The sequence below is a fragment of the Electrona antarctica genome (genome assembly GCF_951216825.1).
Source record: "Electrona antarctica genome assembly, chromosome: 14".
In the NCBI taxonomy this organism is placed as follows: domain Eukaryota; kingdom Metazoa; phylum Chordata; class Actinopteri; order Myctophiformes; family Myctophidae; genus Electrona; species Electrona antarctica.
In genome coordinates, this window is record NC_136795.1 from 33,411,409 (window position 1) to 33,427,946 (window position 16,538).

General features: G+C 42.9%; 1 protein-coding gene across 2 annotated transcripts in view; it reads right to left on the minus strand.

Moving 5' to 3' along the window:
* The window catches only part of rnd2 (Rho family GTPase 2), a 28,772-nt gene extending 17,231 nt beyond the window's left edge, over positions 1–11,541 (minus strand). For both annotated transcript variants that reach the window (XM_079519414.1, XM_079519413.1), the window contains exons 1-2: positions 11,246–11,541; positions 10,804–10,891 (exon numbers count right to left, since the gene is read on the minus strand). In XM_079519414.1, coding sequence (XP_079375540.1) covers positions 10,804–10,891; positions 11,246–11,347 — 190 coding nt within the window. In that variant the 5' untranslated portion in view covers positions 11,348–11,541. The remainder of the gene's footprint in view (positions 1–10,803; positions 10,892–11,245) is intronic.
* Positions 11,542–16,538: the final 4,997 nt, after the last annotated feature.

Here is a 16,538-nt window from a genome sequence, read left to right on the forward strand (position 1 = left end):
TCCCCGGGGAGGCCCTCAGGAAGAACAGGCCACGACATCCAAGTGCAGTTCTACTTCCACAAAAGCAGAGGCAGAGAGAAGAAAGTATAACATACTTTCTTCTCTCTGCCTCTGCTTTTATATTATAAATAAAGTCATGCATAAATGATTGAAGGCTGAAGCTGTGGTTCACGGGAGACATGGCAGACAGAGGGGCTGGTGAAGGAGAGGAGGTGAGAGACCAGTCAGCCCTGATCCCCTTACGGTCGGCTGGGTGAACGCAGAGAGGGGCTTCGCTACTCGTGGAGGTGGAAGGCGGGACGGATTGAGACACCGGCCCCTGGGAGCCTTACAGACACAGCCAGCAGTTTGAAGTGGGCTGATAAAAGTTGGCCACCACTGTGGGTTCTGCTGCGACTCGCCAGAGGGACCGGTCCAGAGGGAGGGATGGTGAGAGAGAGATATTTCCGTAGTTCCCTGTGTGAGTCTCCTCGCCAGTCAACCTGGCTGCATTTCTCAATCGCTCAATGGTTGCTTGCTGCTGCATGGAAATAAAATGCCTTTGAGTGGGAGTTAACCAGACAGCATTCAATGAAATATAAGTGACAACAGTAAATGGCGCATTTATATAGCACCTTTATCCAAGACGCTTTACATAGATTGTGCATTACATTTGCTCATTCACACACCGATGGCAGAGGAAACCATGCAACCACATCGGGAGCAATGTTCAGTGTCTTGCTCATGGGAACTGGGAACCTTCTGGTTCCAAAGTGAACCAACAGAAAGATGTCAGTGTTAATTAAAGGACCACTACACCCCTTTTTTCAACCGTAGCTTCATATAATTGGTCCTCACTAATGTTCACTATAAGATGGCAACATTTCTGTCTCCTAACTTTGTGTATCAGAGGAGGCCAGGGCTGTGGGCAGTTCAGCGACCTGCCTAACATTGACATGATCAACAGTAAGGTAGGTTTTGTCATTTCAAACAAGCTATAGGAAGGATGTGTATAGTAAGATCTGAGTGTTGGGGGGGGATAAAACATCACAGTCAGTTTTTGTGCGGCCCGTGTTCCCGGAGGACCCGAGTGGGTCAAGTCTCCCAGGTGCCACCATCAAACCTGAGCCACAATGCGACACAAAGCCTGAGGGCTCGGGTTCAGCATCGGCTGTAAGGGAATAGGCACAGATGTACACCTCTCCTTCTGTCTCCGTTTCCAACTTGTCAATGGTCTGGAACACTAGCTCCTCTTATAGCGTGGTCTACATGCACCCCCCCCCCCCCCATCATCCCATCCACCTACTCCCCCATCCACCCCTTTATACCCTAGCTAGCCTATTGGTCCAGGCAGCTGTTGTGCTTCCCAACATCATTGGGCCCCCTCCCAACAAAAACAAAACAAAACAAAATAAAATCCAAGAGCTCCTCATGAACCCCCCAACCCCGCCTCTGGTCAGCTGAGGCACAATAGGGAGGGGGGTGGGTGAGGGGGGTCAGGGCTGTTGAAATTCCCATACACTGACATGCGTAGGCACACACACACACACACACACACACACACACACACACACACACACACACACACACACACACACACACACACACACACACACACACACACACACACACACACACACACACACACACACACACACACACACACACACACACACACACACACACACACACACACACACACACACACACACACACACGTAAATGTTGTATCGTCACTGTCCAGCAGTAACCAAACCAGCCAACTAAAATTTCAGGTTTTTAATTTTTTCCCCATAAATCAATGCTATTGAACACCCTTTACGCCTGTGTGTTGGTTAAAAGTTAGCTGGTTTCTGTGCAACAGTAGAGATATATTTCTCGCATTCATCTGTGTTTTGTGTCGAAATCTTATCGAGGTATTTACAATCCATAGATTGGTTTTTCTGCCCCTTTCCTCTTGCTTGTTAATGAAACACATGTCTGTATAACAGCTTTTACTTTTTGGCATATTCTGCAGAGAGAGGGACGGTAGACAAACACGTAAGAAATGACACTGGGAGGCAGATTCAAACTCGGGTCCTCACAACCCACATGGAGCATGTGGCCTCCCCATACACAGTACAACCCACATGGAGCATGTGGCCTCCCCATACACAGTAAAATCCTCAGTGTTCATTCATCCATTTTTACTCTGAGAGTGTACTCTGTACTAGTGTCTCAGAGTTAAATGAACACTCTGGATTTCACTGTAACAACTATAATTACTGTCTGTCACTCATAATAATAGTCCTATTCTACCGCAGAGCTCCGCCAGTCTCCGTCAATGAGAGCTAATTAAAACCCCTTAAGTACTCTTTTTCTCAACATTACAAAACCCAAGTGCGCCTCATAGCAATGGCTGCCAAATGTTCAATCGCTAATAACTACTTGTTATACGATTACTCCTCGCTATCAGCAGTGTGCAGAACCGTTCAGCGCTGGACATGGTATTAAAACAAATTACCCAGCTTTGGCTGGTGCTCAGCGAGGTGCAGTTTGAGGCCCGATTCATACTTCGTCGCACGGCAGTGTCACTCGCCAAGAATAGCCGACCTACAAGCTCACAGCACGCTTGGGCTTGAGCTTTTAGGCCTGCTATTCTCAGCGAGCGACACTATGGCCTGACGGAGCATGCAACTGCATCATGCAGCATGAGGCTCGCTGCCATATATACCGTCTCCACTTGTACCAGATATTGTTGTCTGACAGAAAGCTTGTATCGCCATATTTCCTTTTTTTTTTATTGTTTTTCCCCGCCATAACTAAAATCCTCTATTTTATAGTTTGCCATAACAAACTCTATTTTATAGTTTGCCATAACAAACTCCCTCTAGATTCTAGAGGGAGTTTGTAGATTGGCTATTTTCGATCTAGAGTCTATTTTCACTATTTATTTTCTTTTACAAATGCGGGAGAATTAGAAATTCTTTGCATACAGTATGCCCAAAATAGGGAAGCCAGGATTAAAGTGGTCAAGCCTGACGGTGGTTTTTATAAATACTTTAACCAATGAAAAGTATTAACAAGAGCCTAATAACTACATTGAATATTTTTTCTATTTAATAGGATTTTGGACATACATTGTCTTACATGGATATAAGAATTCATCCAAGATCTGAGAGCTATTTTAAGATTATCCAACCTGAGCTGCAGTTCTTTTACAGGCGGGTAAACAACATGTGTGATGCTTTGTAGACACACGGAGACGAGCAGAACCTTTGGGTGTGTGCCCTGCGTGGACCAGGTGGCGGCAAGCAGCTTTGCATGGTTGTGTCAGCGTGCACGTGAGTCTTAGTAAGTAAGTAAGTGTGTGTGCGCGTGCTTTTATGTGCCTCTGAGACTTGATATTTGGTGTGTTAATTATAGCCTGTAGATATGTGTTGGGTCTCTCACACAACTAGAGCTCCTACCCACACCTTCCTCCGCTTCACTTTGTCCCTGACCCTGACTCCAGGTCAGCACAGCCACCCTGACTAATGAGCTATCACAGGAACACGGATGAAGGAAAAGAACGGGGGATAAAAGCGAGAGACACTTTTTTGCCACTGCCCACAGCCTGGCAAACTGCAGCCTGACAGAAATCGCTGGTGCAGTAGTTAATTTAACACTCCATTTCTACCCTATTAGGTCAGGAGTAAAGGGTTTTTGCAGTGCAATTTTCTTTGTTGAACCTTTGCCACTTTCATGTTCAGAAACACTTTTTAGTAGTAGTTCTTTACACAAAAGGTACAAGACTACTGGTGCTGGTATTCTCTTATACAGAATAATTTAGTATAGACAGTGTCCCTTGAGCACCATGACCTTCTTGTAATAAATAGTGTATGAATCAGAGAGCCTTCCAGGGCTCCAGGGACATAGGCGTAGCAGGTTGCCACCCAGGATGTCTCTGAGCAGTAAAGTCGTCCAGCCCAGCAGCCTGGATTACGGCTTTTCTTCAAAGCCGCAGGTGCTCACCAGAGCATGGTGCAGTGGAGTGGGTAACAAAACAGTGTACGTTAGAATGGCTGGACATTTACCACTTATGCCCTATATATACTTTGCCAGACGATGAAGAGTGAAAAGAGCCGGTTATAATGATGACATGCCCAAAATAGGAATGTCAGATTGAAAGTGGTTCCGAAACGGTGAAATGCCCCAAAAGAATCATATTATATTAAAAACATGTCTAATCACAATACCTTCGTTCGTTTTTCTATTAGTACAATATACTGTATGTTACAACGAAATGTGGTCTGTTTTTCCCATTTTTAATACAATAGCAAAGATCACTAAAAGCAGATAAAAAATCACACTCGTGTGAACTTGAAGTGAGGGGCGCTAATATGTCGAACTATGTTGCTATGATTAGGTGATGTAATGTTGATGTAAAACAAACACAGACAAAACAAACATTAAACTCTGTCCATTGTTTCTTTATATACAGTACTTTATTGTCCAATATTACTTCCATTGTGTGTGTGTGTGTGTGTGTGTGTGTGTGTGTGTGTTCATATATTGTTTCCATTTTATTATTATCCTGTCTGTGTGTGAACTCCAGCAATTATAGCATTTGTCTACTATTTTTATTTCCTGAGTTGATGTTTGGCAACACATACTGTAGTGTCCAATTGTTTGTCTTATTGCTTTCTGTATGTCTTTGTCTATTCTTGTTCATGAAGAATTAATAAAATTTAAGTTGAAAAAAAAACTCTGTCCATTGTCAATGGCTAGCGCCCCTCAAAAATAGCAGCTCTATAAGCACATATGTGATTTGCTATTTTTGAGGGGCGATAGCCCCTCCTATGTCCAGCTTTTGGTGTGTGTGTAAACCAAATGTTGTCCTAACACAAACATTAAATGCCATTGACACTGAATGGACAATTTTTAGTGTTTGTGTAAACACAAACATTGCGTAACAAAACATTGGTGACGAAGGTGAGGATGTAAATTGTGATTGGCCGGAATGATTTTTACTATTTTGTATGACAACTGGTTAATCAGTTGATGTTGACTCTTAAAAGTGTAAAAAACTTTATCCAAAGAATCAGGGTTCTCGATTATTTGATTAATCGAGAAAGTCATTGATAGCATAATCGAAAATAATCAATCGTTGCAACCCTAGTACTGCCTGACAGAGAGACTACATGCTAATATCCCAAATCTGCCAGGCCGTGGGCTGAGAGCTTTGAGGGAGAGATGGCATACTATATTCCCCTTATAACTGAGCCTAGGTCCACAGCAGAGAACACGGTCAACCCTCTGTGTTCAAAAATACCACCACAGGCATCCTAATACTGTCTATGGAGACTGGGGACCTGACAACAGCATTGGTTTATTTCCAACTCCTGCTAAAAGCCAACATGGCAGTGACTGACAGGAGAGACCGTCTCCTGTCTTCACTTTTCCTGTGTTTAAACACAATTCAACAAGCGCTTGTTACCCAACGAGGCGGCCTTTGAAAAAATAACCCACATAAATACATTTTTATTGCATGTGAAGTGCTTTCAATATTATTATGCTTGACATGCCCTAAAAACAGTATGGGCTGCATCCTTTCCATTATCAGTAATGAGCCTCCTAGAGAAGTAGTGTTGAAACTATAGATATAAAGCCACTATAATACATTTTTGTTCCAAATGCAGCACTCCAATGGTGGCGTAATGACTGTATAAAGGACATTATCTTATCACCAGCTTCTGTGGGTACAGAGAGGGGATTTCTACAAAATAGGTTTGACCTCATTGCAGATGAAACAAAGTCCAGGGGTCATATACTGAAAATATTGTAGCGTGCTCCGTTTACAAATGACCCCAAAACATCCTGATGCTCTTTCCTAACATGGTCAGAGGTCTGTGTTTATTTAGGCACTTATTGCCTTGGTCAAATAAAAAGCTGGGGGTATTATTTACAGTTAGTGCATGGCTTGAGCACAATGTTGCGTATGTTAATTACTGTAAACAGCAGCTCATAAGATGACATCAACCTCTTTTCTTGTCATCATTGCTTACAACAGCATCCCGTTCATGTTCCCCACAAAAAAGTAGAAAATGAAGAAAAAAGGCAGCACACTCATAGCCACGATGCTGAAAGTTTATTAAAAAGATGAAACCAACGTTTCGACCTGTAAGGTCTTCTTCAGGGAATGAAAAAATGAAAAAGGTAACCGTGGTTATATTCAAATCCTGTGCTTATAAAAATTCTAAAGAATATCCAGGCAGGGAATGGGGATCCAGAAATACAGAGAGAGAAAATAAATGTGCCAATTGCTGAAGCTAGTCAATAATCGTATAATCCCACCTGATCTCCTCTGATCAGCATGTTTGCTGCTCAGATGATATCAAGCCTGAACGTACTTTCTGCGCTGAGCAACCACCCCAGCTCCAGAGGGACTAGAGTTATGGGTTGAAACGGGGTGGGGGGTGGGGGGGTCTGTTGGTTTTATTTCATCCCTGCATAGCGGTTGTAGTTCACTCACTCTCCATTAAAGATTAATCAAGTGGAAAGGGTTGAGGAATGGAAGGCCTTCCAAACTAAAGCTTGTTTTTACAGCCCTGTGGATGGCCTACTGGTCCAGTGCACTCAGAATGTTGAGTTTAACGAACACATAGACACCAAAGGAATGTTGAAGAGTGTGTGTGTGTGCCGGTGTGTGTGTGCCGGTGTGTGTGTGTGTGTGTGTGTGTGTGCGCGTGTGCGTGCGTGCGTGTGTGCGTGCGTGGTGTGCGTGCGTTCGCATTAAACGACTCTGGCATGTGGTATGGAACAGCACTGTGTCTTGTCATTATCTCGAGGGAAAACAACAATCCCAGTGTCTATGAAGATGCACACACAGCTCTACCATTTGCAAGGTGTTATTGGAATGCATAGAATAATGAGGGCTGTTTAGAAAGAGACTTAACCCTAAACATATTTCCAACTAACTTTTTAGTCTCCAAAGTGTGTGTGTGTCCCTATGTATGTATGTCCACTTGACTACGGAAATACTGCTTGGTGTCACTGTTGCGCAGCCAAACACACACACACACACACACACACACACACACACACACACACACACACACACACACACACACACACACACACACACACACACACACACACACACACACACACACACACACACACACACACACACACACACACACACACACACACACACACACACACACACACACACACACACACACACACACACACACACAAGGAGGGCTCAATACAACCCCCCAAAGCCACCGCTCACTTCACATTATGGTGTGATTTTATTTCTTGTGTAGTGACACGTCACGTCACACCACAACACTCCGCTAGGTCTCCGCTAGGTCAGGTAGGTTATTGTGGGCCAGTAATGTATGGAATTCACCAATCCTTCTTGATCACTAGACTATAGCGATAATAATAATGTGTCCGTTTTTTTTGTTTTTTTGACACAATTTGTAGGAGTAATATAACAAACTTAATTGTTTTGCAAAAATAAATTACTATAATAGGGCAATGTTAAAAGGGTGGCATTTGTTCCTCAACGTAGTGCCAATGTGTGTGCAAAATGCAGAAAACGGGCCATTCCTGCAAACTTTAGATGTCAATCTTAGCCAAGCAGGATGTAATATGAAAAATCTGAAAGACCCGTTTCGTTTAACGAATATAGAGATACGGTGTAGTGTTTTGCGTTATGTACTATGTGTGTATAACAGGCCCATGTGTAAACATTTGGGGCAGAGTTTCTGCTCTGGCATCCATGGAGTGTGTGTTCATATTATAGTGCCATCATGCCAATGGTACTGGAGATTAGCTGTGCACAGACGGACACGCACGGACGGACGGATGGACAGACACACAGACGGATGGACAGGACGCAAAACATGGTCTCGGCCATGCCTTTCGGCCTGGCAGAGACAATAACAATGGGGCCAGGCATGAGTAAACAGGATATCAGAAACAGAAGGAGACATGATGGAATTGCTGTAGGGATCTTGCACAAATCCAGCCTGTCAGGACTTGAGATATCCCTGTCAGTGGGAGCTTAACAGAGCCATGGTCAGTGGAAATATTTCCCAGAAAACAGCCATTTTTGGAAGAGAGAAAGTAGACATTGTAGCCTTGGTAAATATCTACACTGGCTAGTGGCTACCAGTGACACCAAATGAGCACCAAACATTGCTGATTGGCCATACTGGAATTGTTGCTTGAAAACTTTTCCAACATTTGGACAGAAAAAAGAAAATAAATGTCAGCAACTACCTTAATGTGTTACTAAATTCAAAAGATAGTTGTGCAGCACAGAAATAATTACCACACACACACACACACACACACACACACACACACACACACACACACACACACACACACACACACACACACACACACACACACACACACACACACACACACACACACACACACACACACACACACACACACACACACACACACACACACACTTTCTAATTTAAATTCCATTCAATCAGTTTCTAATTGACTTAATTCTCCAGGTGGTCCAAAGCTGAATGCAGAGCAGAATACAAAACAGTACTGAAAGTTGCCCTCTGGTCCCTAGAAGCCATAAGGCCTTTGTCAATGTTAATGCTTCTTAAAATAAACATTCCCTTCATTTGTCTCACAAACATAAACACACACACAGAGTTAAAGGCCCTATAGACAGGCCCTTTAGTTTAAGCCCCCCAAATTGACCTCAATTAGATCAACACGATACCCTTCTTCGCATGTCCTGAGAGAGCTAGACCTTCAGAAGTAAACACAATCAATAAACCTAAACTAATCAATGGTCTGCTTCCGTGCTGAGACAATAAGCCAGAGGCTTTGTTAATGGCAATACATATATCCTTCGATTCCTTCCACACCAGGAGTGTGAGTGGAGCTGAGCATGAGTTGCTGAAATAATCTCACCTCACATAAGCAATAATGCTTTCTAAACGGGAGTTAACCTCACAGCAGGCCACCATCACCACAATAATTATGCCTAACAGGAAGAGAAATCCCCAGGGGAAAATCCACAAAGAGGATGAAAGTTATCTTCATACTGTAAAATCCTGTGTTAATAATAATAATAATAATAATACATATCATTTATATAACGCTTTCCTAGTATTCAAAGTGGCTTGAATATGTGTTATTATGTTTATTACATGTGTGTACACTCTCAGACTTAAATGAACACTCAGGATTTTACTGTGCATTAGAAAGGGAGAAAGAAAACCCATTTGTGGTGGTCATGGTTTTGTTTTATGAAGGTCAGTGGGGGATTGACTAATGCAAATGTGTCTCCACAGAGACTGCAGTAGTGGGTTCAGAGATAGAGCACCAGCAGCTGAAGTGGCCCTGGGCAGTAAATTGCTGTTACCGCCACCGTACATGAGAGACATGGAAACACGACATGGAAGTGAGTGGTGTATGCTAAAAAATGCAGAGAGGAGAGATAGGGGGCTTGCCTTTTATCCAGATGAAAGCCACTAAATGTGAGCTAATTAATGTTCACGTTGAGAGAAAATATGAGCATCTGTGTTTGATATGAATCACTGAATTAAGAAGCTACGCAAACACACATATGCACACACACACACACACACACACACACACACACACACACAAAAGTACCCTATGGGTAGGGTGACATCATGTTTTATAGAGGTGGGGGCTCTTGGTTGAAAATAAAAGTCTAGCATTGCCCGAGGTAGTAGTGTAGGGATTTAAAGATGGACTCGCAGTGCATAATTAGCCCAAAGAAAAGGAACCCATCTGAGTGGTGTCTCCGAGCCGCAAAGCACCCTGACCTCTGGCCCCGAATGACAGACAAAGTAGATTTACTCTCTGGGTCAGGACAAGGTGCAAGCAAAAACAACATTCCTTCGGCTTATAAGACCATATAACTAAAACAAAAATACCCCAGATCATCTACTGGACATTTAAGTTTGGGAATGTTTATGTCAATTTTAGGAATTTCCCTTGGGCAAGTTTCTTACTCTGGGCTTTAGTCAAAGATGGGAAAGAAGAGATACAGATAGCCTACTCAGTCCGGACATGTATGGTCAGATAACAAGCTAATACCACGGGGTAGAGATATGCATGACATGAGAGCTGCAGAATATCAGGACAGGATCTCAGTAAAACAATCCATCCTGACAATTGAAGGTAGAACATGGCATTCCACCAAGTTGGAAGTAGGCCTAATATTAATGTGTCTCTTGGGAGCAACTTAATGGGAGGCATCCCAAAATGATTTTCCCACTGAGCCTGAGAACCATATCCATATACAAAAGGTCTTTAAATGAAAATTCAGCTATTTGCCAGACAATAGAGTGCTTTTACAGCACTCGACTGATGCTGTTGCCTGTTGTTGACATTGTACTTTGATTGTGTGGGATTGTGGGACAAAAAAGAGTACACAGCAGCAACAGTTGGAGATCGATCTGTAGACCAGTTAGGATTTGTTTTAGGGGCATCCTGTCTGAGTCTGAATCAGCTCTGACCCAGCCTACAGACTCCTGACCCCCAGGCAGATCATGGGAATAACCAGAGCGCTGTGCACAGAGGAATGCAAACAGAGTGCTCTCTCTGAGTGAGAGGCATGACTGCCACAGCAGTTTCCAGCAAAGACAGCAGTCATAAATTGCAGATGCCCAGAAGAAAAATATGTCCGTCATCATAACTTGCCAAGGTTAAAGCAATTTGTCAGAGATGTCAGATGACCGTTTAAATGTAAAAGTTTAATGGGATTGAGGCAGCCCCCCCAGTAGCCGATGAGTTCGATGGAAGATGTGTTGCATGAATTGTCACATGTCTTCTTACCTGATGTATCCCACATGTTCAGCTCAATCCGTTGCTTGTCAATTTCAAAGCTGGCTGTGTAGTTTTCAAATACCGTGGGAACATAGTTCTGAAAATGAGACGTGAGATTTTTGGATTGTTTGTGTACACTGTACAGTACTTCTGGGCGTTTGTATAAATTAAAAAATAAAATAAAATAAAAAATACATCAGACCAGCATTATGCTATAATGAATAACATATAAACCTGTTTGTCATCATCATACTAACAATAAAAACATCTCGACAGGTGGAATGCGTAATTTGTTAAATAAAAGTTAGACTGTTCACAGCTGTCCTGCTGCAGTGCTGCAGTCAATCACAAGCTCGTGCATGTGTGATCTCAGTTACTTTCCACTTTCCAGACATAGAAAAGATCGTACATTATTAAGCATAAACAAAGCTTACACTTTCAGGACACCTACCTCTGGATAGCAGTCCTTCGCAAAAACGTGCAGCAATGCCGTTTTACCACATTGTGTATCTCCAACCACAACAATTTTACAGCGGCTGCCTTGACTATCCATTTTTGCCCGTCAGAATCTATTCTTGAGGCGGACGGAGACAGGTTTCATTCACCATCCGGTAAGACTCGAGATAACGCGGCTTTATTAGGACAGAATGAATGAAAAAGCGGTCCTCTCTCTCTTGTCCCAGGCGCAACACTGACTCCCACGGTATCAGCACGGCTCCTGCCTTGTGAGTTGTGACAGCCTGTTAACCCCAATCACAGCAGTAAAAGCGGACCCCTGCCTGAAAACTCCCGTACTTTTATTAGCCACGCCTTCCCAATATTGACGTCCACACTCCTTTGTCAAATCCCACACATGATTTCTCTGGTTCTCTTACCAGCCCTAGATGTATAATTGTCTGTAGGTAGGCATAGGCTAAATTAGATACAATCAGAGATGCATTAAACACATTTTGTGGGCCTGAATGCCTGCATGATGATAGCCGAATTTAAATAGGCTCATTAGGCTGCCTCTTCAAAGATCTCGCAGAGCAGTGAGCACTATTACTAGTCGGTGCTGGTACACTATGTGAGTCATAATAGAGCATTGGTAGTAAGTTAACTATCCATTAAAAGCGCTATCAATATTTTTCTGATTCTGAATGACTATCCAGCGGTGCAAACAGATCCGATCCGATCGGAGCACAAAGACTTCTTACTGAAAGCCAACACTGCCTCCTTCTGGTAAGAAGAAGTAATCACTTAAAAAAAACCTGTAATTCACTACATCCATCCATGTGTGCAATGATGTAACCTCGCTTCACCAGGCTTTCCCATAATAATAATTCCCATAAATATAAATCTGAACTTGTACCTGCATTGGCTGGTATATTTCAGGAGTAACTTTTGATTGATTGATTAGTTTGCAAAAAGTACAGTGGTACGATTATACAATGATTATAAAATGATAACACAAAAAGCCCTGCAGCCTTGTTTCCATTGATGAGAGATATTGAGACTTTTCAGTGAATTATAAACTTTATTACAGGCTCGTGGACAGTACATCACAAATAGAGAATAAAAATAAATAAAAATACAGTACATTTACCCAGCCCCACAGGTTACTACTCTAAGCGAGGCACTCGTGCCAGTGTCCTCTGATGGTAGAAGTGTACCTTACAGAACTACGGCCAGGGTCTGTCATCTGTCCAATGAGTCCATTCAGTGAGCGATCCAGCCTGCTCATGAATTTGAATGTCAGGTTCCTCAACAGAGCCATGAATGTAGTGAGACCCAATGAACAGAAAAGCCCACTGGCTCTAGTGCTCCTGGTTTTTTTTAACAGGATTCGAAGACAGTCATTAAAGGCTACTTGCAGCTTGCGTAGACTCTCCTTCTTATACTTCATCCACAGTGGAGCTGTGTAGAGAGGGGTGCAATAAGCTCTAAAGAGGTTTACCTTAACATCCGTAGTACAATGGTGAAATTTACAGACCAACATGTTGGCTTGTACATATAGGATTCTCCTCTGTCTAAACATGTCCTCATCATCGTATCTGTTATGATATGCCCAAGATATTTTGTAATCTTGGACACGCCCATAATTTGACCAGACAGATGAAAGGCAGGAAACTTAAGTTCCAGATCTTCTTTAGTTCTACATATAAGTTCCATGCTCTTCTTAGCATTATAAAGAATATCAAAGTCAATACCATAATTTGTACATATATTGAGTAGCTGTTGGAACCCACTGCTACTAGGAGAAAGTATAGCAAGGTCATCTGCGTACATAAAATGATTAATCAGGCTATCACCAATCATACAACCTGTTCTGCACCCCTCCAGCTGCATTGACAGGCCGTCCATATATAAATTGAAGAGGGCTGGGGATAAAATCCCCCCCTGCCTGACACCATTACCCACCCCACCATTTTCTGGTTAGCATACCAGTAAACAAGAATGCGTATTAAACAGTTTGGCACACCCCTAAGCTTGAGCTTATTAAAAAGCTTGTAGTGATGAATTCTGTCAAAAGCTCTCGACGCATCAATAAAACCAACCAGCATAGTAGAGCCCTGCCTTCTATAGGTCTCCACTGCTTCTTTCAGAGCATAAATACATAAGTCTGTACTATGTTTGGGCTTGAAGCCAAACTGATTGTCAGTGGTGGAAATGTATATACTTAATCTATCAAGGAGTAGTTTTTCTAGTACTTTAGACACAATACTGGCAAGAGCTATGGGTCTGTAGTTATCTATACTTCCTACTTTCCCAGCTTTGTCTTTTATTATAGGAACCAGAACGACAGACAGCATGGACTCTGGTAAAGTGCCATGATTCAACATCCCTGAGAAGCAGATAGACAACAACACTGCCAATCTGAGACCAGCTAGCTTTAAGTGTTCTGCTGTAATATTGTCCAGACTACTGGATTTTCTGTCAGCAAGTTGCCGTATGGCATTAACAACCTCATGGGTGTTAAAAAATATACTATCCTCTTCTATAGGACCTATATGGTAAGGCTCACCCTTAACACAATTAAATAGTGTTGCATAATGCTGCCTGTTTGCTGCTGAATGTTTAACTGTTAACTGAACATGTCACTGAACCAGCACATTCTTAATTTATGCAAGAGAAAATATAGATAGATAGATAGATAGATAGATAGATAGATAGATAGATAGATAGATAGATAGATAGATAGATAGATAGCAACATACAGTAGCCTACATCCAAAGGTCACATGAAAGATTGGCCAGCAGAAAGTGATGACACTGCATTATAACCACATGCTGCCAACCGTGAGTGTTCCTAGCAAGTTGCTAAAAGTCCACCAATAACCCCAAGGAATACAGATAGCCACAACTCCCTGCTATTCAGCGGTAAACCATCTCCATTGATGACACTATAGGAGTTTGAGCAGTCGACCTTCTTCGCTGGCAGGCTTTTACAATGGCATAACATCCAAGGGAGGTGCCAAGCTGCCTTTAGTTTTTAATGCATTTATGCAGGACAAATTTAAATTTAAATCCATTATCCTTGCCCTGATGGTTGTATAACCTGAACAGGAATTGATTCTCCAGTTCAGGCTTCCATAACACTCTGACCCGGGCCGGCCGCCCTTATGCAATTCCATTAGCTCTTGAGGGCTGGAATGGTGTCATTACAACCAATTGTATTGGGGCACATGATACATGAGTTGACTATTCAGACCAAGCATGACCATAATTGTGGCTTTAGACATTATAGTCGGGGGCAGACTTCGATTGGCTGTTTAAATAGCATGTTGAAATTCAAGTACCTAAACCTATCACCAGGTGTCCCCAAAGAAGTTCTCACAGGCGTAATGTAAGTGTGGCTCAAGGGAGGGACTGTCTGAACAAGCTGCTGTTGTACCTTAAAGTGGACAGGATTAAGCAATGCGAGACATCAGGTTTACAGTAACAAATATATATACCGCCTAGGTATATCAAATTGACATCCATTCGGGGTGGTGCACATACCACAATTACCACATGATTGCAGACTCACAGAATTTCCTCATCAGTGTATCCTCAGTTCAACTCATGGCTCCTCTGCTCTCTCTGTCTGCATTTCCTGTCTCTGTCTTCACTGTACACTGTACAGTGTACAGTATCTGAATAAAGCATGTTTCTCCTAGGTGTGCTACTGTGGTGGTTTCAATGGAAATGAGTGCCTGGTTACAAATGGCTGCTACAAACCAAATCAATGGACTGTGATTGCTACCGCAACCAGTTGAAGTGGGATTGTGGTTATATTGCATATTGGGAAACTGTTATTCAGCAGAAGCTCTCACTGATAAGTGATAATGCTGCCTTTCACTCTCCTAGGAGTGTGGCTTCAGCTTTGTCGCATAACGGTGTCACCTGCCAAAAATAACCGATCTACAAGCTCACATTTTCATTACAATTTGTCATTTGGCAGACACTACAATCTAGAGTGACTAAAGCGCACAATCTGCATTATGAAAACCAACAGGCCAGGGTAAGTGGTTGAGTAATTAACAAGACTAGACCGGTGCCCGGCTGTATAGCACCGATAATGGTAACGATAGAAGTTACCATTATCTGCCAGAAGGCAGAGGCCTTTTGTGGCGGTTCTGGACAACCGTGGGTCTGACCGACTCGAGTCACTCGACACCGGGCACTGCACTCCCTGTGGGGGTGTGGAACGTGTGTGTTTGAAGTATTTGAAGTCGGTGGGGCGAACGGTTCTCGAGTTACGTGGATTACAGACATACACACGTACATTATGGAGTTCTGTGTCAGTCAGGTGTGCCCGAATATGGAGTGTTGTGATGTCAGAACAGGCCAGCTCCATATATGGAGCATGGGCAGGGGCCCTGTCCAGAGCCCGGGCAGAGGCCTTTTGTGGCGGTTCTGGACAACCGTGGGTCCGACCGATTCGACACCGGGCACTGCACCCCCTGTGGGGGTGTGGAGAGCGTGTGTCTATTTGAAGTCGGTGGGGCGAACGGTTCTCGAGTTACGTGGATTTCAGACATAACAAATAACATTAACAAAATTTGTGATAAATATGAAAAGGCTATTCCTGTGGAAGGGTTATGTGATCATCAGTTATGTGATCAGCGGGTTGACGGCATTGCGGTCCCCCTCCCTTACATCTATTTTTCTCTCAGTCCCCCACTGCACTTCCATACAGTAGCGATCCAGATAAATATCAAACATGTTTGAAAATGTTCGGAGGGTTCAGATTGGATATTTGAACAGATCAGGGGATCATCCTCACTGCTGCTGCTCCACTCAATTTCGTTCTGCGTAAACATTGTAACTAATTTAAATAATTTGCATCGTACTCAGTGTGCATGGATGTTTTGCGTGACGTTTTTTTAGCGAATTTCAGATCTGCAAAATGCACGAAAAAACGCAGGCTGTGTGCAAACTCTTTAAGACTTCTTTACATCAGGGTCCTCCATTTTCAATTAATCAGGTGCCTACGGTATTTTTCTTCTTTCCTTCTATTGAACATTTGAACTGATTGAGTGAAGAAAGATAGAATAAATAAAAATAAATTGTGAGTTAAAACTTCATCAAGAATTTCATCAAGAAAAGTGTGAGTAGTACTCTCCCAGTGAGGTGTCCTCACCACTAGGAAAAATGGGCATGTGTACTATGCATGTGTGTACGTACGTGTACAGTACACACAGTGTGTGTGTGTGTGTGTGTGTGTGTGTGTGTGTGTGTGTGTGTGTGTGTGTGTGTGTGTGTGTGTGTGTGTGTGTGTGT